This window comes from Colossoma macropomum, unplaced genomic scaffold, assembly GCF_904425465.1.
Source record: "Colossoma macropomum unplaced genomic scaffold, Colossoma_macropomum, whole genome shotgun sequence".
Classification (NCBI taxonomy): Eukaryota; Metazoa; Chordata; class Actinopteri; order Characiformes; family Serrasalmidae; genus Colossoma; species Colossoma macropomum.
The window spans coordinates 14,296,896-14,322,498 of NW_023494802.1; the positions used below are offsets into that span (position 1 = coordinate 14,296,896).

Consider the following 25,603-nt stretch of genomic DNA (forward strand, 5'->3'; position numbering starts at 1 on the left):
CCCGGTGCGGCAGAGCTTTACGCTGAAATATTTTGGATGTGGGTCGACGAAGCTACTTGCTACTTACAGTTAACTTGCTGTGTCAGTTAAGAGAGTCTGGGTAAGACCTGCTGGTGCAACCAGGAGAAAATCAGAATCCAGAACCATTTAGTAAGTCATAATAATTAGAACGTTTCCCTTAATTGTGACGTAGTGTCTCATAATTATGGTGTTATTTGTGACCGTCAGATTATTTTGCTTCAAAGCATCTTCAGCTAAACGAATGGATTGCTTAGCCAGAATGAACACACACACACACACACACACACACACACACACACAATTATTAAACGTTAGCTGCTTGAGCTACTAACAGCGCTCCCTTGTGGTGAATCTTCAGCTTGCTAAAAGTGGGTGTTAGTCAGTTAAAACGTTCATGAGGTGCTTCCCACCTAAAGACAACGAAAATAACTGAAGAAAACGAAAAGTGGACCGTCCCTGGGTGGGCTCGAACCACCAACCTTTCGGTTAACAGCCGAACGCGCTAACCGATTGCGCCACAGAGACTTGGCACCCAGGCTGGAGGATGTCTGTTTTGGACATGGCACCGATCGTTTCAGGTCTGAAAACAGACCCTTATAATTAAATGTGTATATCTGGTCGTTGTGAAGGTCGTAAAGGTTTATTGGGATTATAAAACGGCCGTATTGTTTGATTTTTTCTTTGCCTTTTCATCACCTTTTTGGAGCTCAGTACAAATCACGACTGAGGTCATTGACGAGCCTCTGGCACCCTCTACTGGCGAAAGAACGACCGACACCAGTCTACGGATATGAACAAGCTATTAACATGATTATTATTCTGACAGTGTTGGACAAAGCAATCACTTTTCTAGGCCGACACATTTCTGGATGAAATACGGATTTGTCAGCATCTGCAGTTCAATATTTCAGACAGCCTGTTTAAATTGAGTTGAGGTTAGGGCCACTACTAAAAAGATTTTTATATACTACCGCATTTCCAAAAAAGTTGGAACGCTGTGAAAAATGTGAGAAATCTCTGTATGCAAAGGACAAAGCCAAAAAACAGTATTTGCTGGCCATGATCTTTGGGCCCTCAGGCAGCACTGCATTAAAAACAGACATGATTTTGTAGTGGAAATCACTGCATGGGCTCAGAAAAAGTTCTGAAAAACACTGTCTATGAAAACAGTTCAGCGCTGCATCCACAAATGCTAATTAAAACTCTAAAATGCAAAGAAGAACGCATATATAAACAGGATCCAGAAATGCTGCCACCTTCTCTGGGCCTGAGCTCATTTAAAATGGACTGAGGGGAAGTGGAAAAGTGTTCTGTGGTCCGACAAATCAAAATTTGAAATTCTTTTTGGAAATCATGGACACTGTGTCCTCCAGGCTAAAGACCCCTCGGCTCATCAGTGGACAGTTCAAAAGTCAGTATTCATGATGGTACAGGGGTGCATTAGTGCACATGACATGGGTGATGTGAATATCTCTGAAGGCACCATTAATGCTGAGTGATATATACATGTTTTGGCAACATATGCTGCCATCCAGACAACGTCTTTTTCAGGGAAGGCCTTGATTATTTCAGCAAGACAATGTCAAACCACATTCTGCACATATTACAGCAGCACTGCTCCATATTAAAAGAGTCTGGATGCTAAACTGGCCTGCCTGCAGTCCAGACCTGTCACCACTGAAAACATTTGCCGCATTAATTAAAATGACAAATACGACAAAGGAGACCCCAAACTGTTGAGCAGCTGAAATCCTATGTTAAGCAAAAATGTGAAACATTTCACTTTCAAAACTACAGCAGTGTTTCTCCGTTTCCAAACGCTTACAGCTTGTTGTTAAAAGAGGAGATGAAACACAGTGGTAAACATGCCCCCGTCCCAACTTTTTTGAAATGTGTTGTTGGCATCAAATTCAAAATGGGCAAATATTTTTAAAAAAACTAAAATTTCTCAGTTTCAACATTTGTTGTCTTTGTATTATTTTCAGTGATATTTATGGTTTAAATGTTCTGATTAAACAATTTTTTGGTATTATTTTTTACATTTTGCACAGCATCCAAACTTTTTTGGAAATGGGGTTGTAAATCAAGTATTTATTGAATGTCTTTCAGGACCTTTTTTAAATTATGTAATAATATTACAAATATTCCAGTTCAGTTGTATTATGATACATTTCAATTCTGTACATAATAAGATCAGAGCACCCCTACTGTACTGCTTTAATTCTTATTATGGTATGAGGACAACTGTATATCATTAACTTTAAATGCCTTGTGAATAACTGAATCCCACCTTTTTTGAAACATTTAATTGTTTAATACACAACACAAACACTATTAGGAGTGTGATTGTAAATATAAACTAGCAGCATACATCCAAATCCACCAACATTCCTGCAGAACTTTATTTTAGCAGCGTACATCCGCTATGTAGAGAACATTTATCGTACATTTCCCATTAAAACTCTAAACTCCTGGAAGAAAAGGTGTTCCAAATACAGAATTCCTTGGGATGCTGTAATGCATTAGTTTTCATTACTTTTCCTCATGTACAGTGTACTACCATATTTATGTATGTATGTTGTAAAGTATGAGATTTTGATTTATGTCCATTAGGCACATATATTCATATTCATTAAGTCCCTTAAGTGCATACTATTCTTAGCTGAACATTTTGCTTAGCCTTTGACCAAGCTTACTGTCGAGTTCTTTAGCTTTCGCGTTCACTTGTTTCAACGCAGTACGGGCTGAGGCAGAATCCGGCTGCAGCTGCAAAACCTTGCTGAAGGCTTGACGGGCTTCCCCAAAGTCTCCCAGCTGCATGCAGGCTTGGCCAAGGCGGTACCAGGCCTTAACGCTCGTTGGGTCCAGCGCAGTGGCTTTGGTGCTGCTGGCTCTGGCCTTTGCTGGCTGGCCTAGCTTGAGCTGGCACAGGGAGAGATTGGAGTGGAGTTCAGTTTTCATAGTTCTATATTCCTCCTCAGTTGGGATGAGACAGCTTTGGGTGGCTTTCACTTCTTTCTCTCCATCTTCTTTTCCTTTATCATCTTGTGTTGTCAAATCAGTTTCTTTATCGGGGTCCTCACCTTTGTCTACTTCTTTCTGGTCCTCTTCTTTTCCTCTGGTATGTCCTTTTAGAGAGATGATAAGTTTCACAGCACAACAGTAGGACTGTGCTGCCCCCCAGATGTCCCCCTTCCCAAACCGTTGACTGCCCCTCTGCTTATGAGACTGCACCCAGGCCCATTTCTCTGCAGGGGTCATCTGCCAGGACTCCTGTCCAGGGGTGAAGGAGTGGAGGTGCAGAGAGAAACACTGACCCTCTTCTTCTGTTTTCTCTGACTGGGTGCCATCACTGGACACTAGTTTGGAATCACCTCGATAGGCTCTTACGGTGAACTGCAGTTAAAAGCAAAGGAAACAACTGCAGAACCAGAATGAGCATTTTCAATCATATTTTAAAATATAAGAGTGTTGCATCACATTTGTAATTGGGGTGGGCAATATGGCAAAAATATAACTTTACAATACATGAAGATATTTTCACAATGCACTATATGCAATCTCTAATGTTTCCTATGTTTGATAAGCTGGAACAGAAAAAACAGTGCTGTTTTTATAAGATACAGTCAAACACTATGATTTTAACTCAACAGTTCACATACTACGCTGCACCGAATCCAATTAAACAGGATTAATTGTTCTCTGTCATGAAACATGCAGCTGGTAGATGTTCTTTAAGTACTGACAACATCCACAGTATGCTTAGAAAACTGTATTGTGCAATAATTTGACAAAATGTGTCCCAATAACAATAAATATTTTCATACTGCCCAGCCCTATTTGTAATTACAGAGAGCACTACTCACACTAGTATGTTAATTTCTGATATTTCTCACTGAGACAAATGTGCTGGCTATAATTCTAAACATAAAGTATAAATCCACGAACACAGACAGCTGAAAACCAAAAACAAAAGGAATTTAAAGATGCTGGAGTGAACAGTGACTACAGAAATCTTTCATTCATGGCTGCGTTAGAGGTATGCCTGCATCACATAAAAGCTTTTGTTTTCAGTGATGAAGAAAACAAGTTAAAATTCAGATTCTGATATTTAAATGGTCATTTCAATGCATTCTGCAGGTTCCAAGAGAACCAGCCTTCTCTCCTGCTTGCATGTGCACATAATACTCAAACATTAATAAAAATTCTCTACAAGCGGTTTTCAAGTGTGGAAACATATGAGAGCCCTGCTTTGATTCACTTTAAGTGTCAAGAAAATAGCTATCAACTGAACAGGCAATTAATTTTCCCATGCACATACAACAAGGAGAGAATAAAAAGGTAGGCAATAATCTAGACAAACTGTATTTTGACTCTAGTCTGCTACATGTTCACTGTTCTTTGCCTAGGTCTTGCATGTTATGTTTGTCCTTACCTCACAGCTCTCTCCAGCCCTCATTCCCTCCAGGCAGCTCTCCACAATGTCACACTGCCCTTCTCCCATGCGCAACAGGACCCATCTGTCCAGAGGAACCTGCAGCACTGAATCTTGAGAGCGGGGATGCTGAGTGACCGGTATGTCAGAATCATCACCAACTGCTGGCTCAGGCTCGTTTGGGTTCTGGGTTTGGGTGTTCTGCTCTGTGTGATTCTTGAGGCTCACTCTGATTTTGCATACCGAGCCCAATAGAGGAGTGTCGTCTCCCTTTTTTCTCTCTTCTGTCCATCTCCTTTGCACCTCCCACAGACCAGCAGGGCTCACTGATATCCATGGAGCTTCAAGGGTGAACTCACTTTCTTTGCCTGTTTCCGTGGCCATAGACAACTTTATAAAACTGGAGGAAAAAGAACAACAGAGCAACAGCTTCATCACACATTTAAGAAAAATGGCTCAGGATTTTTTGATTACAGGTACATACTTTTATTAACAATCAAATTAGGATTTTCTATTGTTTTGTTAAAAATCAGCATTCCTATGTGATCATAATAATGAATTTAATATGAATTAAAGTGATAAAAACTCACTTTTTGGCTGTATGGTTTAAATTTTTGTTCAGGCATGCTCAGAGAACATATGGACCAAAGAAAATTCATGGATTCGCAGGGCATCTCAACCTACAACCTGTTAGTTTTCAGGTTATGTAGTATTCTGTAGCGCAGCACTGTGTCCCTCGTCTTCATCAGCTTAACAGAATTTAAGATTTTGTTTGCTTTTTGGTTTTTCTTCCATCTATGTTCTCTCACTACAATACTGATAATTCATCAAGCAACTATGTCATACAACCACTGGGAATCCCTCCAGGTTGATCAAGAAATGTACTGATGTGGAGGCTGATGAATACAGTCTTGATATTCAGCCTTCCAGCAGTAACGTTAGCTGTCTGGCTTCATTCTGTGTTAGCCAGCTAGTGAGTGGACAGCAAAAACAGATGTATGTATCGCTGGTTATTTTTTTAATTTTGGTCATAGTGCCCCTTTAAGAACACAGGTAACTAGCTGCTACTGCTACTACTACTATACTAAACATTCTAAACTAATAAATGGACTCTTAATGGAGGCGTATAAGTTTTAACACACTATTTAGTATATTAGTATGTGGGTTTGGACCCAGGTTCAGCAACTGTCACTGTTCCAATAGTGAAGGAAGTGAAATGTACCTGTAGATACACAATACAGACTTTACAAAGACAAGGCAAGTTTATGTAGATAGCACCTTTCATACACTGCAGTCATTCAAAGTGCTTTACAAATAAAAAAAAATACAAAGACAATTCAAATTAAAATAAAAAAACCGTAGGTAAATAGAAATTAAAAGACATGAAAAATATGATAAAATATTTAGACAACAGATTTAACAAAGAAATTAAACATTACATTAAAAAATCACATAAAAAAAATAGTAAGGATAATAAAGTGCAGTTATAGGATAGAAGTGCAGCAGAACTAACAGTGTTTTAAACTGAGCTGAAAGCTCTGAAAGCTGCTCAAACAGGGACGTTTTAAGTCTGGATTTAAAGGTGTCCAGTGTTGGGGCTCTTATTATGCTCTCTGTCAAGTGGTTTCATTTAAGAGCAGCACAGTAGCTAAACACTGCTTCTCCATGTTTAGCCTTCTCCTTCGGCAGGACTGACTGCTGACCAGTTCCTAATGATCTGAGAGTTCTGTTCGGCTCATTTTGCTGCGGCATACAAGATAAATACGCTGGTCCTACACCATTTAGATCATTAATAGTACCTTAAACTATTCTGTAACAGACTGGTAACCAAGAAGCCAAGGATAGGCGCGATGTGTTCCCTTCCTTACTCCCAGTGAGACTCTGACAGCTGCATTTTGAATCAACTGAAGCTGCTTGTCTTTTTTGGAAGTCCAGTTAGGAGACTATCGCAGTAATAAATCCAGAGGAGCTGTTCTGTATGTTGTTTGACCTGTTTAGGTTAGATTGACTGAACTGCCCTGCACGCCCAGACAGCTGGCTGAGTTCCAGGATGACCAGGCAATATATTTACTTTCAGCATTCATTCACGGTTTCAGCGCTAAAAGCGTGTCTCCACACCGAAGACGCATTTCTGAGCGTGACGGATTAGAGAGTGATGTTTTCCATTACCTACTGACGGCTGATGAACTGGTGCAGCTAGGCTCTTGTAAGCCGACTCGGCATGTTGTTGGGTCTCTCTTCCCTCGCGGTGTCCAGGCGGAGACGGAGCGCTTCTCCTCACGCGGCTCTCCGCTCCCCCCTGCAGGTCTGGGGCGGGAGGACGCTACTGCGCCTGCGCCGCTGAGTTGTGTCACACGATGGCGCGCTTGTACAAAATTGCTTGTATAACCCGTATAACTCTGGTATAGCTTTTGTTGGAAGATCAAAATATTTTCACTCATAGGTTACATGCTGGAGAGGTTTTTACAGTTAAATTACAAAATAGAAAATAAATCACAGCAAATAAAAAAAGGAAATTACTACATCAATAAAAAAAGTGAACAAAAAGTTCAAAGTGCAGCCCTTCACTAAGAGAAAATAATGAAATGTAGTCACAGTACCGATCAAAAGTTTGAAATCACTTGTTGTATAACTATTGTTATTTAATAGAAACTAATCAGTACACCAAAAGGTAAGCTGAAGTGCATTTGGGGGAAAAAATCTAAAAATATTTTACTTATTTGTTGTGTATAATATAATATTATGTCACTGTTGATATGGTAACTTTACAGAAGAAGGAAAAAAACCTACTTTACTTTTAATGTAAGTCAGTGGAACCAGACTTTTTTCCAAGTAATTTTGGGACGTTTCTTTTGGTCCATTCTTCATGAAATTTACACACAATATAAAGGGCAACATGTGTTTTCAAATTATGTCAAAAACTGAAAAATGACAAAAATCACAGAGCAGGTACTATTTGGGTGGTGGATCATTCTCAGCACTGCAGAAACACTGACGTGGTGGTGGTGTGTTAGTGTGTGTTGTGCTGGTACGAGCGGATCAGACACAGCAGTGCTGCTGGAGTTTTTAACCACTGTGTCCACTCACTGTCCACTCTATTAGACACCCCAACCTTGTCAGTCTACCTTGTAGATGTAAAGTCAGAGACGATAGCTCATCTGCTGCCGCACAGTTTGTGTTGGTCATCCTCTAGTCCTTCATCAGTGGTCACAGGACGCTGCTCACAGGACGCTGTTGGCTGGATATTCTTGGTTGGTGGACTATTCTCAGTCCCGCAGTGACACTGAGGTGTTTAAAAACTCCAGCAGCACTGCTGTGTCTGATCCACTCATACCAGCACAACACACACTAACACACCACCACCATGTCAGTGTTACTGCAGTACTAAGAATGATCCACCACACAAATAGTACCTGCTCTTGAGGGTCCATGGGGGTCCTGGCCACTGAAGAACAGGGTAAAAGGGGGCTAACAAAGTATGCAGAGAAACAGATGGACTGTAGAACTACAAGGTGCACTTATATAGTAAGTGGAGCTGATAAAATGGACAATGAGCGTAGAAACAAGGAGGTGGTCATAATGTCATGCCTGATCGGTGTATATTATAATATAATACTTATTATAAGTTTTCAATCATTGTGGAATAATCTACAGCTCTACAGCTCTTCTTATGGAATATTTGCATCACGTAAATTGTTTTATACATGCATGCAAAACTGGTTTTGTATATTATATATATATATGTATATTATGGCAAGCCAAACAGGAAATATTTAATGAACATTGATATATATGGAATGAACATTGATATATATGGAATGAACATCATCAGTTTAAGTTCATTCCATATATATCAATGTTCATTCAATGTGTTTGGCTTCTGTAGTATATATATATATATATATGTATGAATATATATATGTGTGTGTGTGTGTGTGTGTGTGTGTATGTGTATATGCAACTCCACATACTCTCAGTACCATGTACTGCCTGTGTTCTGTTTTGTATTTAAATGACATATGAAATGACAATAAAGCCTGACTTGAATTGACTTGATATGTAATATTATAAACAGTAATTTTGAAACTTGTGAATGGTGATTTAAAACTGCTGACCGGTAGTGTGAACAAATTACCATAAATAAAAGACATAAATAAAAGATGTACCTTAGCAGCGCCATTAAACAGCATGTACTTTAACAAAGTTCTCCTAACTAGTACTTTAACTAGGATGCAGGTTAAGGTTTTCTCTCAGAGTGAATGTTTAGGAATTCAAAGTGTGATAACCAAAACTGGCGATGATTGATTGACATTTACTACAACAACGGGCTCGCCTTCGTTTGTTTTGTAGATTGATTTTAATGCGTTTTGCCAGGTACACTAGTTAAATGTGTTCCATCGCTTTTCCGTTAGACTAAAGAACCTTTATGTCCTGAGATATTTTAAGTCACATGAACAGCAGTGTGAACGAACATGACGCGTTACATAAAGGTATTTATTCGGTTTAAGTTTCTTGTTAATGAGTAACTAAGAAGCGCGCGCGCGCGCGAGAGAGAGAAAGAGACTGAGACTAAAGGAGAGAAGTCGCCAGCGGGGGCGCGCTTCGCGGGGACGAGGCTCGAGCTGTTTCCTGGGTGCGCGCAGCGTCACAGGCAGTACAGTAGAGCAGCGGCTATGTGGCAGAGCGTGTGAGGCGAGGCAGGGCAGGACAGGACAGGACAGGACGGGGGGCGGCAGAGTTTTACAACAGATTCTGTTGACAGCCGTCGTCGCCGCTGTACGAGTCGGAGAGTAAGTGCACACGGAGACGCGGAGGAGTCGCCGGACGCTCACGTTGTACCCGTTTTACCTGGAGCGAGGGAAGAAGAGCGTCGGGGAGAGCGAGTTCGAGGCGGATGAGTGCAGCAGCCCCCGGGAGGAGGAGGGCAAGTGTGTGGCTGTGGCGGGGCGCAGTTAGCGAAAGATGAACAAAAACCACCGAGTGCCGAGCAGCCGGACTCTGAGCGCCGTGGAGGTGAAGAGCAAGGTGCGCAGCAGCAAAGCTAATTTACTTCTTACCGACAGCGGCGGGCGGATTAACGTTAGTCTTCGTGCTTCATCGGCGGAGTGTAGCCGCGATTAGCCCTTTTTTCTCACCCAGTGTGTGCCTGTCTGTCCGGGTTACCTTCAGGAAAACTAGGAAAACTGTTTTCACACCGTCCGCTGCGCCTAGATTCTCCTAGCACGGCTAGCAGACAGACCTCGTCGGGTTAAAGAGTTGTTGTGGAAAACCGAGAGTGTTAAAAAGGACAAGTTAATGAAGTTTATATTAGTGTGTTTTTACGACGACTTGTTGTGAATCCTGACAGACGTCCCTTCTTTGTTTTTTTTCGATTAAGAAGTCTTAAAGCAGGCGCAGACGGCGTGTAAAATGTGAGACGAAGCCGAAGCTTATTCGCCAGTTTCTCGTTCGAATTCTCCGGTCCACCTTAAACAGTGAAGCAGTCCGCTGCGCCATTTAAGGTGGACTGGAAAATTCGAATAAGAAGCCAGCTTCAGCCTCGTGTAACTAACTTATCCTGTTACTCTGTGATGTACAGGGATGACTTCCCTTTAAAAAAAATACCTTTACATCATACACCTGGGGCTATTTTAACTACAGAGAAAGTCAATGTTGTTTAATCGGCTGTTGACTCGTCGCCCTGCGGTCTGAGCTCACCTGTAGCGCACAGACTGTGTGGACTGTATGTGCTGTGTTTACTCCCTCAGAGCTGAATGGACGCAGGAGTGCACAAGACATGGTCTAACTACAGCCTCAGTTTCACAGGATGACTTTATACGCTTAATGAAACGTCCAGACTTACAGCTGCCTTTCGTTCTTGTTCATTATGACAAAGATTTATCACAGAGGAAAATAACAGGGTAGAAGCCAGTAATGAATCACTGTTCGTTTGCCATCAAATTTTCAGTCGTTCAGTTGTTAAGCCTTATCTCAGACCTTTATTTCAGTCTGTGAGTCATTTGAACTCTCTGTAAGTCCCCTATTGAAGACAGTTAGTTTGGAACAACAGCTATTGTTCGAACTAATTTCTAATCTACGTTTCCCTGTTAGTGATTAGTTCTTTTGTATGGTTTCGAGCTCTCGCCCTCACAGTATCGAAAAGCCTTCTGCTATCGTGACAACTCATAGAACCCTTCTTGGTGCTGTGTAGAATCCTTTTTTTGCCAAGAGTGTGAGTTTGTGTTGGATATCTGTGAGTTTTTATTCAAAGACTTCTCCAAGGTTTCTTTGTAAGCTTCTCTAAGCCCTATTTTAAGGTTGATGTAAGGTTTCTTTGAACCTTTCAAGGCCTGCAGTCTATCTTTAGCTCTGTCTTTTTTCTGCCCCCATTCTGACTGTATTCAGCACAGGTTAGGTTGAGAAAAGCGTCTGAATCGCCTTAAATCAGATGATTGCACCATACGCAAGAGATTTAATGGACCAAAGTCCATAAGCAAGACTTTGTTTACTACATGTTTACTGGTTCTGCCTGTTGTCTAGTAATTTGTTTGGTAGTATGTTCACTTCGTGTGGTGATCCAGGGACATTAAGGGACATGCATGATGTACTCCATCCCCTATAATTTATAAACATACATCATCATCATCACCCGTCCTATCTTGTATGTGGAATCTTAGGTACTGATGTACATCTGTGTCTCTGTACTGTATACTGATGTATGCCTGTGCTCTGTGTTGTCAGTTTGGGGCAGAATTCAGGCGCTTCTCTCTGGACCGCTCCAAGCCGGGCCGCTTTGACGAGTTCTACGGGCTGCTGCAGCATGTTCACCGAATCCCCAATGTAGACCTGCTGGTGGGCTATGCTGATATCCATGGAGACCTGCTGCCAATCAACAACGATGATAACTACCACAAAGCTATTTCAACAGCAGCACCGTTGCTACGCCTCTTTCTGCAGAGGAAAGGTGAGGGTTGTGTAGGGCTCCCTGCGAGCATGTGGGTAAAGCCGAGATGTGGAACTTCACTCATTTCAGTTATGTTGGACTCTTTTAAGGGCAAATACACCATGACGCTGTTGCTTTTCCATGAACTCAAGCTATATTTCGCTCACAAATATGTTTGTTTTAAGCACTCATTGCTAGATTGGACAAGCTTTACAGTACGTTAACAAAAACCCCATTCAACGGAATGAGAAACTGTAGCACACAGTACGTTATTAAAACTGTTTGTTCAGAGTCTGACCTAACGTTAGCCTTTCAACCTTCCGCAGGTAGAAATCACTTCAGATATTTTCCGTTACTGTAAACATATAAAATGTTTTTGTTGTAGCTCTTATCAGATCTACTAGGACACTGTTGGCTCTCTTTGTGTGAAATGTTGTGACTCACCTGTTGAGCTGTTAGCAAGCAATGAGGGGTAAAAGAGGTTGGATGAGAACCCCCTGCTGTGAAAACAATTCACATCTCTCCACAAAGACAGCTGTGCCAAGATAAACCGGACAGCACAACTGCAGCTTTTTCAAAAAAATCAAATATGACTGTCGCAATAAAAAACATATAAAAAAAAAATATTTTTCATCAATGTTGTTGAAGAAGCCTGTCGTCAGAACAGGCAGAAATTGCGTTTTATGGCTCCTGTTTAAAGGAGTTTGATTTCCAGGTCAAAATGCTAGGCTTTTTGGGTGCGTTGTGTTATTGTCACAAATTGAAATGAGGCAGATTGTAAATGACAGCATCAGTTCGCCACCATGTGATCGCTAGCTCGATTAGACTAGACCTCCTATCTCCATTGTTTTTCAGTTTTTGACATAATTTGAAAATGCGTGTTGCTCTTTAAATTGTTTGTAAATTTCATGATGAATGGACCAAAAAAAAGACCTAGAACTAAAAGTCTGATTCCATTGACTAACATTAAAAGTAAAGTATATATATAGTATATAGTATATAAAGTATATATATATATGTATGTGTGTGTGTGTGTGTGTGTGTGTGTGTGTGTGTGTGTGTGTGTATATATTGTGCTGCAGTTTATCACTATTGGAATGGCATTTTTGCCAACACTCTGTAAACCTTGTCCAGCCATACCATGAAAGAACTCGTGTAGGAGGAGCATAGAGAGATGAGTTCTGAAAAAATCCAGAATGTCTTTGGATAGCTTTGTTTTCGTAAAGCTACAGGATACATGAAATGAAATGTATTGTCATAATTGTGCCTGGTGGGGATAACTACAAAGGCTTCTGGAAAGGAGTAGTCTATAGACAAAGTGGTGTTTGTGTTTACTGGCGTTATCAGATTGGATTGTCACCATGTCAGCAGTCATACAGGAAACTCCATTAGCGCCAGCTTTGTTTGACTGTGTAACCTAACAACAGCACACCTCTCGTATTAGTATGGGAGTTTACAGTACAAGTTTTTTTTTTTAAAAGATGTTTCTGATCCTGTTTCAAATAATTTCCTTCCATTTCTTGTTGCATCTCCAGCAGAATGTTGAAATCCTTGGCGTACATTATTGAGTTACATGGACTTTTTTTAGGGGCAGGTTGCAGTGTTGGGCTTAAAGTCTTTAGTGCAAGATTTTGATATTCAGGCCTGAGCTGTTTTAAAGCGTAATCTTCCTGAAAGACTGAAACAGGATGTAAATAGTTTGACCAATATTATTGGTTTAATAAAATGATTTAGTTTTATTTCGTTTTCAGTGATCAACAGTTCCTATTTGAATAGGCAGGTTTAACACTTAAATAGAGAAATGTTTAAAACTGTATGCCTGAGGACTCTATAGGCAATTTGTTACACTAGAGAAACCTACTAAAAAAAGGATGCGCAGCTAAACACAGTGGTGTTCAGGACCACTTTTCGAGAGGAAAATTACAGAGAAGGACGTGGTGGACAGCAACAGCTTTTGAGGGCTACTGAGCCGAAGCTGGGCCCTGTCATGGCATTTATTTTAGTTTTATGCTAGTAATGCATGTCAAATACATCTTTAGGACGTCATAATGCAGAACGTTTAGTAGCCCATCATTATATATTTCAGTAATTTTGCCAGCGTTTTAGTATTTAATCATATAATTATGAACTTGTTGTTGTTTGTCAGCCTCTCGGTTTAAGCAAAACAGGTTTTTTACATAGGGTATGTTTATATGCTATGAGTGTTATGTTCCGTGCAAGCAACACGTTTTTAATATCTCTGTGCGTTAATACAGTAGTAGTTGAAGAATGCACTCATAAATATTCTATATCAAAGATTTTAAGATGGAATTGAATATAGCTCAATCAGATTTCAGAACTTGAACTATCCGTTTTATTACTGATATTTTGAAGAGTTGTGTCCTTGATTTTAGGCTTGCCAGATAACAATTAATCACAGACTAATGAAGAATTTGCCTAAATTTGCACTGCAAGCAACAGTTTTAGGGGAAATATTTGGAGTGATTTTGTTTTTTTTGATGTATTTTTTTTTGGTAGTGTTTTGCGATTATTTCTGGTGTTCGTAAAATGTATTCACACATTTTATGTGGCTAGGTTTTGTTGTTTTTAGGCTCAGCTGTGACATTACCTCTTTTTGGGCAGTGTTATGTGCTCTGTGGGGGATGTTTTTTGGACGTGTTTTGTTTCTGGTGTAGCCCCGGTGGAGCACCTCTGTTAATGGGGCGACCCAGTCTAAGCTGTGTCTGTGTGCCATATGACCTATAGATGCTAAGCCACTTTGTCAGGAGGAGATTAGAGGGGTCACTGTGTAACGCTGCATGGGCCTGTGTTTCAATTACACGCTCAACGCTAGCATCCTGCTGTGGCCCGTCGCTGGCTGCAGTGGGGGACGCGCACACACCAATACCCGCCCACATTAAGAGTGGGGGATGTCCTGTTGGGGTTTTTGGCTGTGCAAGTCTGTCTGGGATATCTAGTTTGTGCAAAGTCTCTGTGTACGTGTTAGTGAAAACATATTTTGACACTTCTCCCCAAGTGGCAACTATTTGATAGACTGCCACAAGTCAGGACAGGACCGGCCTGTGCCTGAGTTGCTGTCCTTTCCGCACATAAGGCCCTCAGGTTCTTCTTGTTAAAGGGAAGCTACTCTTTATTTCCAGCACAAAAGCTGGCTGATTTAAATGCCTGCATCAGTGTTCCCTGGTTCAGCCAAGGTGAATGTTGCCCTTCACCTGCTACCTGTTTCTTTTTGGGTTCAGTTCGGTCAGTAGGACAGAGCTCCCAGAGCGCTATGACGGCAAGCTGGTTAAATCTCTCTCTGCCTCTTTATCATCCCCTTGTTTTCATGTTACCTCTCGCTTTGCCATTTGTTTTTCTTTTACTGTGCTGCCTTTTCACACCTACTCTTATTTTTGGAGTACAGCAAAAGATTGTTTCAATCTGACAGTTAAATTTTGATTAATCAAATCATCTTAACCTTCATTCCACTGGAAAGGGTCAAATTATCTGTTGATTTTCTTTGTTTTCTTAATAAACTGGACTTTTATATTATGTTAAATTAAATGTTAAACGGGAATGCCTCCCATTTTTCTAAGGTTAGACATAATTCAGCCGTTGAGATAAACAGGATCATGTGGAAATGGTGCATCACAGAGAGAGAACCTTACGATTTTCTTAACGATGGTGGTGATAGGAATCAGGGATCACAATGTCTGCAACAAAATATACTTATTTTATTTACTATTCAAAACAACCAGTGAAACTATATGTGTTTTCTGACTTTTTATATGTAATGTTGATGGTAAAATAGTAGTAAATCGGGAGAAAATTTTTTTTTTGGGTATTATTTTTGCCTTTCTCTCTCTGCCATGAATGGATTTTATATTTCAACAGTATTATACTATCATAAAACAATGTACAATATCTTGGACATCAAGCAATGTATTCGCAATTATTATATGTGATAACATCTTGTGATCTAGCTTTGAGAAGCGTCAGTGTCTTCTGAAATATGGTTCCTATCACCACCAGTGTGAACAATTCTGACACTAAGACACTGACTTTGTTTACATTTTAACATTTTGAGTTTTATGAATGGGTGGAATTCCACTTTAGTCATTAGTCTACCATAAAATCTTTGTAAAACTACCACTCAACACTTTGCCGAATGGTATACTGAAAGTGAGGCTTTTATTGCAGTACAGAGTACAGTCACTGAACTGAATTGAAAAGAATTGATTGTCTTTCAAATACATGAAGTGATTTGGCAATAGCATTGGGTAGAATGACAGTTGACATGTTTGGTGTCTTTACTTTTGCACTGGAGCTTAGAGGCTTATGTAGTAAAGAAATAACAGAAGCTTGGCTTATACCCCACCGATTAGCATCAGACAGCAAAAAACTGAACTATTGCTTTATTGAGCCAAGTTAGCGTTTATTAACCACTGGCAGATGAAGACAGTTGAGTCCCCTGCTGTGATCATGCTCTACTTTTGAGCATCTTTGAGCTAAACCCTGTCATGTGTTTTTCCATTTTTCCTTAAACAGCAGGCTTTCTAACTGTTTGCCCTACCTATCAGGAGGACTGTGTGACTTGTACTCTTAGACAGGCAGAGGCATTACACAAGCGCTTCATTAGGGCTAAAGTGAATGCAGTCATAGACAAACATAGTTTCAACACAGCAGTGTTGCAAAGGCATTCTTTCACTGACTAGACTGTGATCGTTAGAGTGACAGCAAGGTTATTTCAGTCTCATAAGAGGAGGCCTAATATGTTTGTGATAAGTTCTTAACCAGCCTGTAGTTTTCATTTATATTTGTTTTTTTGGACCTGATGAGGCTGTAAATCATCCATTAAGTGAGCTGGTACAGTTTTGACAACAAACAGCAGTGATCTGTGCATCTGTCTCTGCTTTCCACAGAAATAGCTGCATTAGTACTACAGAAATAGAATGACGGGCATTTTTTTAAGAAGGATTTTTCGAACAAATGCAGAAGTGCTGATGTGTATCTTGGATCACTCTGGAGTCGGGCTGAGTATTGTTCAAAAATTTTCAATAGCAATACCAATTACTTCAATGGCAATCCTAGAATGATCACTTGTTTTCGATAACTTATTTTAAATTACAAACAGAAGTGTGGCTTAAACCGGTAATGGGTAATCTGCAGTCATCACCTCAAAATCAAGACGTTAATAACATGCAAACAGAATGTCATTTAAACAGCCATTTAAGAGTCTAGCATGCTCAGTGGCTTGTGGATTCTACATATATATTGAGAGTTGGAATTGAGCAGTCTTTTTTTTTTTTGCTTGGGTAGTATTGAAATAGTTAATGAATAATTAGTAATAATTAAGTAATAATTATAATAACTAAATTTTGATACCCAGCTCTACTCTGGAGTTCGATCACATGTGATCTCTTAAAACACTTGCGTCCTCTCAAAACAAGAATTTGGCTATAAAGGCATTAGGATGGAACGATTCTTCTGACGAGTATCATGATTGGGATTTAAATGTGATTATTTTTTCAAATTAAGCTCCAGGCCTTTTCTTCATCAAGACCACCAGCACATACATTTTTTTGGCTTGATGCTTGAACGCTTAATGTGCTGCCAGTTCACAAGCTCTGCCTCATTAGGTTAAAGCCACGCTATGCATTTTCATGTGATTTCATGCAGCGTGCGTAAGAATGTTGTGTAATATTGGTTGCAATGCTGATAAATCTGATTACGAGTGCGTTGAAAAAGTATTGTCAACCCGACACCTTTGACTTTAAAATGATTTTTTTCAGACTTTGCAGAGTGACCTGCAGCAGCGCACACTCACCATATTTAAGTGTGTTTTTCCCTCCTGACTCAGTAATGCTAGTACTTTTGATTTTAACCAAAAAAATCATGCATTGTGCACCTTTAAAGTTCCCAAACTTAAGACTGCATGATATAATCAATAATTAAAATTGCAGTTTTCAAACTCCACATAATCTCTCTCCCTCTCTCTCTATCGCTGCTGTCGTAACCAAACCATGTATCTCCATTTTATGTCGTTTTTCAGTTTATGACGTAATTTGAAAATGTCTGTTGCCCTTTACATTGTTTGTAAGCTTCATGATGAACGGACAAAGAGAAACGGCCCAAAATGACTTGAAAAAATCTCTGGTTCCACTGACTTACATTAAAAGTAAAGTATGTTTTTTCATTTTCCTGTAAAGTTACCATTTTGGAGATGCAAGGTTTTGTTCCGACAGCAGTGATATATTTATGTGTATATATAAATTTTTTTTATATATGTTAATGTATAGCCCGTAAGAATGCTGTGTCTTTCTTAAAAAAGTTGTGTCCCACAAATGTATGAAGAGTTCTTTTTCACACTAATGTGAATTCACAGTAATGAATTGTGGGTGCTGTATAATTAAGCAGGACAAAACACACAGTGCTCTGACTCAACTTAAGTGAATCTTACATTCTGAGTGAATCAGGAGTCACTGATGTAGTTTTACACTGATTCACCTGCTTCATATTTCAGTCCGCAGTTCATCTTTAACGTATGATGACTCAGTAACAGTCTGTAAATGTGTAACAGCCCTTCTTTTGTTCAGGTTGTCATAGTTGAATGAATTATTTACTGAATCAGTTTAAGACTCACAAATATTTGTTGTAATATAGTGATTCAGTGTTAGTGTTTTGGTGTTTGTAGTGAGTTGTAGGGTCGAAGATTGTTTGGTTAAAGGCTTAGAGACATTCTTCGTTTTCAGCCCGCCCGTGTCTTTTGTCTATCTGTCTGTTTGAGTCTAGTCTTCATTGAGCAGAAACTATTTTGCATATGGAAGTGGCCTGGAATGAAGTCAGTTTGCTGAATCTTTTATGCTGGTATGTTGTATTGCCTTAATGATATTCTTACGTCAAACCACTCGGAGGTTTAGTGTGTATTGTCCATGCGTGCCACCCCCCACTGCCCTCCACACACTCACTCACACACGCTCTCTTGCACAATGTCTGGATGGCTGCAATGCCACCAGTCTCACACTTGTTTACCTGTTGCCATGGCAGCGGTGAAGAGGCCCGAGCCCTTTGCGCTTAACGACGAGGGATTCTTCAGCAGTGATGGGAGCAGCAAGGCACGGCCGGTTAAATACCATTAAAACATGCTCACGTGTGCCTGTTACATACCAGGCACACACATGCTGAGAAGTCATAATGCTTCCTAGTCATGGATCTTTTTGTTTAGTTAAGGTGTGGTGGTGCATACCTCAGTGTGTCTATAGGCCGACATTACCTGATTAGACATTTTGTTCCCTGGTTTCTCAGTGACTCATGTGCTATTTTTAAATCCACATTTCGATTCCAGCAATACCTGGAATGTGGGACTGATGTCGCATGAACAACTTGTTCCAGTTTGAGTTGAGATCAACATATTTCTGCTGTAGCTGGTGGGATTCTAGTGTTTTAGAGTGTAATAGGAGTTTTATGGCATGTAAAACCTCAGAAATTCTCCCTTAAATAGGAGTATGTTAATTCATAACAGTTTAGTTCAGCATTAGTGCCGAGTGACATATTGTTTATACCAGTATATTAAAATATTGACACATGATGTTGCTTTTCGTTTTTTTTTATTTAATTTCCAATTCAGTACAAGTTGTTCATTTATTCAGTCAGAAATAAACGCAGGAAACAGTATATATTATTAACAGAATATGACGCAGAAGCCTCAACAAGTAAATATAATAACAATTAAATAGTTTTTAGTGCGGTTGCCCTTTGACTTTATTACAGCTCCCATTCTTTAAGGGAGACTTTTCCACACCTACAAAGTTCAGTCTTGGAAGCTGGTTGCACTTTCTGTTTCTCACGATCCTAATAAATAATCCTAAACACATTCAGTGATGTTGAGGTCTGGACTCTGATTTGGTCAGTCTATTATTCTGAGAACACCGGCAGCTTCTTTGTTTTTTTGTTTTGCAGATTTTCTACTTTTTTTCTAGTTCTTTTTCTTATTAAAGGTTTTTTGGCAGCTACACATCCTTTGATGTAGTGTTGAGTTGTCTACTCACAGTGGAAGGATGGTTGGATACACCTCAGGATCTGAAGAAAGAGTAGAGCTTGATTTTCTCCTCTCTCTCTCAAAGATGAAGGCCTTAAGTGCTGTTTATCTGAAGGGCACTGTTTCAGTGATCCAGCAGGTCTTGCACAGTTATTAGCAGTCTAATTTTTTTTCAACTCCACTTTTAGAAATTTCCTTTTTTTTAGTTTTATATACTGTTGACATTCCTCTTCCTTGTGCAAGTGGAATATCCTATATCTTGTATCTAATCTCTTCAGAAATATCTCCTGAAAATGAGTAATTTGTATTTAATGGCTGTTTTAATGGCTGGGAATTAAACAAATGAAGAATGGCCTCTGATGTCTGCACAGTACTGTATTTCACAGATACATCTTATGATATAATGCCTATACAATAGTGATGAATATGTTGTTAAGCTGTTTGGTTTTAGCTTATTGATTCTGTTTTGTGCACTTTATTATAATAGATTTAAAGAAGGAACGGTTTATAAAATATTTTATACACCGATCAGGCATAACATTATGACCACCTCCTTGTTTCTATGCTCATTGTCCATTTTATTGGCTCCACTTACTATATAGGTGCACTTTGTAGTTCTACAATTACAGACTGTAGTCCATCTGTTTCTCTGCATACTTTGTTAGCCCCCTTTTATCCTGTTCTTCAGTGGTCAGGACCCCCATGGACCCTCACAGAGCAGGTACTATTTGTGTGGTGGATCATTCTCAGCACTGCAGTAACACTGATGTGGTGGTGGTGTGTTAGTGTGTGTTGTGCTGGTCTGAGTGGATCAGACACAGCAGTGCTGCTGGAGTTTTTAAACACCTCAGTGTCACTGCGGGACTGAGAACAGTCCACCAACCAAGAATATCCAGCCAACAGCGTTCTGGGGGCAGCATCCTGTGACCGCTGATGAAGGACTAGAGGATGACCAACACAAACTGTGCAGCAGCAGATGGGCTGTCGTCTCTGACTTTACACCTACAAGGTGGACTGACAAGGTAGGAGTGTCTAATTGAGTGGACAGTGAGTGGACACAGTGTTTAAAAACTCCAGCAGCACTGCTGTGTCTGATCCACTCGTACCAGCACAACACACACTAACACACCACCACCACGTCAGTGTTACTGCAGTGCTGAGAATGATCCACCACCCAAACAGTACCTGCTCTGTGAGGGTCCATGGGGGTCCTGGCCACTGAAGAACAGAGTAAAAGGGGGCTAACAAAGTATGCAGAGAAACAGATGGACTACAGTCTGTAACTGTAGAACTACAAAGTGCACCTATATAGTAAGTGGAGCTGTTAAAATGGACAATGAGAGTAGAAACAAGAAGGTGGTCATAATGTTATGCCTGATCGGTGTATATTATAAAATTAAATCTTATATGAAAGCTCCTAACTACACTAGACCTTTAAGAACTTCCCTCTCTCTTTAGAAGAAAAAAAAACTTTACTTAAATCTTCAGAACTCCCCTATACTCCTTTCAGCTCTTCCTTTTAAGTCTGTAAGGCCTACTTTCCCCAATAAGACATTTCGTTCCTTGGTTTCTCAGTGACTCATACTCACTTTTGACCCAGTTATGACTAGTATGTACTTTAAATTGACAGTTTTTAAGTACTGTTATCTGACTTGGCTTTGCTGAGAACACTGTTTTTCACTCTGACTGAAAACAGTTTTCAGACTGTTAACGACATTAAAAATTGTTTCTTTGACATATTTAGATCAGCTTAAACTTTAGCAAATAGCTTGGCTATCAATGCCCAGTAATTCATAATCTCTTTATAGTATTTTCAGATTGTTTTACTCAAACTAATCAGCATCAGATCTTTACTTTTTTACATTTACTTTGTTAAAGACAACAGAGATACAGAATTCAAAGTCATGCAACATCAGGGTGTGGATAATACTCGGCTGTTTGTTTTTGCATGCATCTGTAGCCACAGGGAAGTGCAGCGTCGTAGCTTTCAGACTGAGGCTGTTTATCTTCCTCTCCGATCTGCAGTCCTCCTCTCTGTTTTCCAATTAATTCCTGAATGAGTTCAGGAAATGAGCTCTTCTCTTCTCCTCCTCCTCCTCCTCCTCTTCACGCCATCCCTCACTGCTATCCTCCCGCTCCTCTGCTGATCCAGTAAAATGCTGAAGCACTATGCTGACTGTGGTTAGGCTAACTTCATTTCTGTTCAGCCTTTGTCTTCCGCAGCATCCGTTCATCTTTTAACTCCTCATGTTTCATTGCATTTGAAGTTGAAATGTGCTGTTTTAGTGAATCTGCACTGATTAACCAAACTAGACGAATGCATCTTCCTTTAAAATGTATTTTCTTTTTATAAGCTTTCTTAAAACAAGAAAAAGTAGTTTATGGCAAGAAATCTGTGTACAAAGCGTAAAGGTTTGAGGCTGGTTAGCCGTAAGCAGGATTTTCTTCCTTGGCACAGAGCTTCACTGTTATCGACTGCCTCTGAGGCCTAACCCGTAGGTATTTACAAGTACGAGATGCAGTCCGAACAGTCAAAGAAGAAATTCTTCTTACTGTGAGAGTAATACAGCCTTCGAACCTTCAAAAATATTATTAATAAAACTGGTGTAATAGTTTTCTGAAAAGCACTATTGCCACAGAATTCAAAGGTAAGACTCCTGACTCTGAGAACCTAATCAATAAAGAAATTAATTTTAAGAAAATTATATTTTCCACTGTTAGTGAAAGAGATACTTTCATTATATATTCTTATATTTTTGTGTTCATTTTTTTTTTTAAATGGCTCCATATCTGCCTTTCCGGCCTAATGATATTCAAGTTAAAGACTGTAATGTGAGAAGAGCTGCTATTTTCTGTTTGATCCTGTTTAAAGAATATGATACACCCAAACAGCAGGTATCCCTGTACAAATGATCCAAATGATCCAATGATACAGCAAAAACAAAGATTAACTCAACATTCTGGTTATTACAGACTGTAAGTTGTTTCCTGGGACAGTTATGGAGCCAAAAGGTTTCAAGGCTATTTTTCAGGTGGTTTCAGTTATTGGAAGCAGTCCAGATCTTACAGGCCCCAGTCTCTGTACAGTGTTTCAGTCCAATACCATCTTCTTAACCTAGAAGTTTAGCACCTTAGACTTTCTCATTGGAAGTACTGTAATATATTTTTGTTTCTTCTTCATCAGTTTTTCACCCTGTACAGGTCTGTGTGTGTTTTCAGTGTGGCCTGATTAAAATGGGTGTAGATGTGGACAGTTTTTGCAGTTCAGGCTGGACAAGGTGTTTCCTCTTCCCACAGAGTTCTGTGACGTAACAGCCTCTCTCTTTCTCTGCTGAAACCATGGATTTGTTTACTTTTCCATGCATCACCTGTTCTGAGCGTATGGGCGTGTGTGTGTGTGTTCTCCTCTGTGTCATGATACCTGTGACGTCTTGGTTCTGTCATTTCTGTTTTGGTTTTGAGGAGGAGGAGTAGCACACCCTGTGGACTGAAGTTGAACAGGAGCGAGAGAGAGAGGAATTCCAGTGTCAGAGTAAAGACTCTCAGGCTGATCTGTTGGCAGCCCTGAAGTGGGGGAACTGTATTACGTCATAAAGTCCTGGCAGACCAGGGAACAGTACTGAGGACTGTGTGTTACAGTGTGTGTGCATTTGTTTTAGTACATTTTCAGCACAGAAATTACTAGCAAAGCCAGAAGAAAACAGGACTAACCTACAGTGTCTACCAGGGACACACCCACTTGGGGAATTATGGTCCAATTCCAATATCTTCTTTGTATATATCTGTCCTTGCTGGTACATACATTTTTAGAGAATGTAGAAACTGGAGGCTACCTGGAATAGAATTACCGAGGCATAGAATTTTAGTTTAGTTATAAACTGTTAGTTAAGTTATAAAATGCAGACATTTTTAGCACAATTTTTAGCCAAGTGTTGTGTAAACATTCCGTTCCTCGGGAGTACAGTAAATATATCATCAAATATTTGAAATATCACTCAAATCTAAACAGCTATCTGATGTGAATAATTTATTTTGAAGCAATTATTTGGCAATATGGAAATGATTCAGATATAGGCCCAATCCCATTTCTTATTTTTACCCCTACTCCTTGTTTTTAAGTGTCTCCTTGCCCCTTGGAACTGAGTTACAAGGGTTAGTGGTTGAAATCTTCCACTATGAAATGGGATCCTCAAATAAAAAAGAACATTACTTCATTAACAGGCTGCTAGCGCTGCTCTGTAGGTGACCCTGATAGTCTGCAGTGATAGCAGAGGAGGGAACGTTCAGAAACCTCACTGCTGGGCTTTAGTTACGTTTAGGGAATCATATGCCTTCAAAGAGGAGGGATACGACGGTTATTCATCATTACCCACCCCTAATTCTTTGGTGATATGAAGCTGAAGTCAGCTGTTCTCCAGCTTCTTGTTTGAATCTTTCCGTTCCACCTCCCGTTTAAGGTGGAATGGGAAATTTCGCTACCGAGACATCAGCATACTACTAGCGATTTTTATGCTTGTTATGAAGTAAACGACCATACTACATTGAAACACCATTAAGCTAAGATAATACAATGGTTATCGTAATATTTTAGAAAATTCTCACTTTTGTGGGTTTCTTTGGTCGCTTGCGCAGCCATCTTGCTTGTTTCTCATAACACTCTGTTTGGAGTGTGACTCTGAAAAACCTCTGTTTGGAGGGCCATGTATCCCTAACACTTCGCCCTACCCCTCGATCTCAACAAAAATTGGGACACCCTACCCCTAGATGTGAATGCAAAATAGAGGGCTAAGGGCTAAGTGAAATGGGGTTGGGCATAGTCATGTATCCCAAATGTCTACAATTGCTTTATACATTTCTTTTTACAAAAGCTACATGTGTCGTTGTTTTAGGTTACTGAGGATAAGGTTAGGGTTATGTTTAGGGTTAGACTTAAAAAATTCTTATTACGTATAAATACAGTTGTATGCAAAAGTAAATAATGATGGAGAGCCAGTGAGAGAGAGAATTTGTTAAAGTGGTCTATAATGCGTTTTGGAACGAAACTCTTCATTTATATATAGATATATATATATATATATATAGATAGATAGAGAGCGAGAGAGAGAGCATATCTGTATCAATGCATATCAGGCAGATATCAGCAGAAAATCCTGGACTGAATATTGGAGCGAAAAAAAGACTGAATCTGATCAAATACTACATCAAAATCTATATAGCTTACTCTGAGTTAGTAGCATTTGATAGCCTACTTTTAAATTTTAGGTGAAGTGTTTTAATTAAATATAGCTTAATTTAAAGCGTAGTAGTTTTCAAAGAAGAAAATAAATGGTTGGTATCAGCTTTGACCACTCAGGGTTAGTGTTAATATTGGTATCAGAGAAGATGCTGTGGTGCACTTCTATCTCTGTATGTGATACATATGTGGCTGAACATCCTGGCATAGTATAAAAACAAACCTGTGTGCCTGTACATTCCTGAAGCAAAAGGCGGTGAGGGGTTGATTAAGGGCAGCTGCAGCCTTTTAGAGAATGTTAGGAGGTGAGGAAGAAGGATCAGAAGCTGGAGAAGTGGAGAGAGAGAGAGAGAGAAAGAGGGAGAAAGAGGGAAGCAGTGGAGGCCTGCTGTGTGGAGGCAAGGGGCCATGATCTGGAAAGGAGAAGAGGGGATGAGGAAAAAGGAATGGGGGGTTGTGCTGTGTGGAATGTGGCCAGACTCTGATCACCTCCACTGGCCAGATTAAACAGGACAGCAGGCCACGCACATGAGTACAAGGAATGAAGTGCTCGCTGAACATGCAGAGATGGCTTAGAGAGGAGGAAGTGGAGGAGAATAGAGTGGAAAGCACAGGAACGAACAGAGAAACGTGTGCATTGGGGTGTAAGGCATTTGAGCATGTTCGGTTTGGCGGGAAAACTTGGTGGTGTCCTCCTGTTTTGTTCAAATGTAGGGCAAGGCTGAGCCTGATCACAAGGCTGGCCTATTTTTCCTAAAAGTCATTTTTCACCCAGACAAGGTAACCAGTGACCCTGATGTTTGTGTCTTTCTCAGTGTACTTTTATCCTTTGCGGTATTTTGTAGAATTCATCATAAAAGATCAGATTAGTGGGCGATATACCATCTATACTGGGGTTAGTGTCAACACTATTGATTTTTAGTTTTAGCGGATTATATGCTTGGTAATATTTTATTCCATCCCTTTTGCCAAACC

At 39.9% G+C, this 25,603-nt stretch overlaps 2 protein-coding genes and 1 non-coding gene across 3 annotated transcripts in view; 1 reads left to right on the forward strand and 2 right to left on the reverse strand.

The window, feature by feature from the left end:
- Nucleotides 1–472: 472 nt before the first annotated feature.
- Nucleotides 473–546, reverse strand: trnan-guu. Its single transcript has one exon. It is a non-coding gene; the product is annotated as a tRNA-Asn (tRNA).
- A 1,853-nt stretch (nt 547–2,399) lies between these two features.
- Nucleotides 2,400–6,731, reverse strand: fkbpl (FKBP prolyl isomerase like). The gene is made up of 3 exons (XM_036592322.1): nt 6,626–6,731; nt 4,457–4,856; nt 2,400–3,417 (listed from the first exon to the last, which is right to left on the reverse strand). The coding sequence occupies exons 2-3, from the start codon at nt 4,838–4,840 to the stop codon at nt 2,680–2,682; spliced, it is 1,122 nt and encodes a 373-aa protein (XP_036448215.1). The 5' UTR covers nt 4,841–4,856; nt 6,626–6,731; the 3' UTR covers nt 2,400–2,679.
- Nucleotides 6,732–9,127: 2,396 nt separating this feature from the next.
- The window catches only part of pard6b (par-6 partitioning defective 6 homolog beta (C. elegans)), a 32,000-nt gene continuing 15,524 nt past the window's right edge, over nt 9,128–25,603 (forward strand). Inside the window, exons 1-2 of the mRNA XM_036590839.1 lie at nt 9,128–9,481; nt 11,177–11,399. Coding sequence (XP_036446732.1) covers nt 9,419–9,481; nt 11,177–11,399 — 286 coding nt within the window. The 5' untranslated portion in view covers nt 9,128–9,418. The remainder of the gene's footprint in view (nt 9,482–11,176; nt 11,400–25,603) is intronic.

Bases quoted from the DNA above. Each gene is read 5' to 3' on its own strand.
- fkbpl (XM_036592322.1), bottom strand. From the start codon at position 4,840: ATGGCCACGGAAACAGGCAAAGAAAGTGAGTTCACCCTTGAAGCTCCA. The intron at 3,418-4,456 runs GTAAGGACAAAC...TTTTAACTGCAG, and splicing joins GGGCTGGAGAGAGCTGTGAG to TTCACCGTAAGAGCCTATCG.